This window comes from Phytophthora parasitica, assembly GCF_000247585.1.
Source record: "Phytophthora parasitica INRA-310 unplaced genomic scaffold supercont2.334, whole genome shotgun sequence".
Lineage (NCBI taxonomy): Eukaryota > Oomycota > Peronosporomycetes > Peronosporales > Peronosporaceae > Phytophthora > Phytophthora nicotianae.
Genome location: NW_008649320.1, coordinates 6,382 through 7,715, shown reverse-complemented (window position 1 = coordinate 7,715; position 1,334 = coordinate 6,382). Strand labels below are relative to the sequence as shown.

General features: G+C 49.4%; 2 protein-coding genes across 2 annotated transcripts in view; both read right to left on the bottom strand.

The window, feature by feature from the left end:
• Positions 1–17: 17 nt before the first annotated feature.
• PPTG_24889 (hypothetical protein) lies at positions 18–290 on the bottom strand (the record flags this gene model as incomplete). The annotated part of the gene is made up of 1 exon (XM_008918840.1): positions 18–290. A coding segment is annotated over one exon (273 nt), but the record flags the coding sequence as incomplete, so codon positions are not given.
• A 461-nt stretch (positions 291–751) lies between these two features.
• Positions 752–1,334, bottom strand: part of PPTG_20177 (hypothetical protein) — a gene marked incomplete at both ends in the record, with an annotated part of 1,100 nt that continues 517 nt past the window's right edge. Inside the window, 2 exons of the mRNA XM_008918839.1 lie at positions 752–996; positions 1,103–1,237. Of these exons, the coding sequence (XP_008917087.1) occupies positions 752–996; positions 1,103–1,237 (380 nt within the window). The remainder of the gene's footprint in view (positions 997–1,102; positions 1,238–1,334) is intronic.

Below are 1,334 nucleotides of genomic sequence, written 5' to 3'. Positions count from 1 at the left end.
CGAATCGTGTTGACACCGAGGTCTTCCATCACTTTCAAATGAGGTTTCCACACAGCCTGGTGCTCATCCGCAGCCCAGTCGTAGTTGCTGACATCGGCCATTTCTCCACTGTTGGGTCGGGGGTAGTAGGCCATCCCTTTCAGTCGAAACTCGACTCCAGTGTCCGAGTCGAAGAACTTGTTGCCTTTAGTGACAATTGGTGGAAGCCATGCAACTACTGGGTAGACGCTCGAAGCAATGCATAACGCTGCAGCTGCAGAAAGAGAGCGAACTCGCGAGCCGAACGACATTATGGCCAAGTGTAGCGAATTCGGAATGACCACATCTAGTCTGTCATCTAGACGAGCGATCGACTTCCATCTCGAATATTTAGTCAGATCGCCTTTGTCTAAGCGCTTTCATGCGCGTCGAACCGAAGTATCTGAACGACAGCATCGAACTCTTTGACTACTATCAGTTCCCTGAGATCTACATTGGGGTCATATCTAATTTTCATCTGTATGCTTCTTTGAGTGTTTGACTGTGGCGTCCGCTCGCCCACGTTTGCGCGGCAACAGTGAATTGTTCCAAAGCGAGGCTGATTGGCTGACTCAGTGTGTGCGGTGGATTTTGATTCTAATATACAGACATATTTACTATAGAAGGTTCGCTTCATACAAAATGGCTTTTCCGTAAATAAAATTTCAAATCTTATTCGATAATACGGATGCACAAAGGAACTTCTGTATTTTGTTCATTTCGAAATTGAAGACTACATGTTGAACAGAGTGATTGTCGCCATTGCCAGTGAAAAGGCAACTGTAATAGCTGAAGTTACCGTGGCTGAGGCAATTGACTTCATGTTGCCACTTCTTGACGAGGCTTGAGCCGAGGCGCCATTACCGTTCGAGGGCGTGCGCTTTTCGCCTGCGGACGTGCTGGCGTCCGAATGCTCGTACGCGTTGGCGGTGATGCCTTTGCACACAGGCTGCAACGCGGTGCACTCGAGAATTTCCACTTCAATTCATGAATCACGAACATTTGGTTAGCTCAACTTCAACATTTGCAGACGAACAAGTTGCTGTTGACAGCAACAGCCTGTTGTTAAACAGACAGACGGTACCATTTGGCATCGGCGGGAGGTCCGTGGACATGGACTTGGGGCAGGAAAGGATCTTAGTTCGAGACGGAGTGTAGCTGTCGTACGTGACGGTCGAGTTCTTGGTCGTAGTGTACGCCTTCTTGAGGTTGTCGTACTCTGGGTAGGGCGTGAACTCGCACGGGGTCGTGTCATGGTCGCAGTCGTCCGGTTGGAAATACCCCACACCGTATTTGCCAGCGTCGGCAGGTTTCAC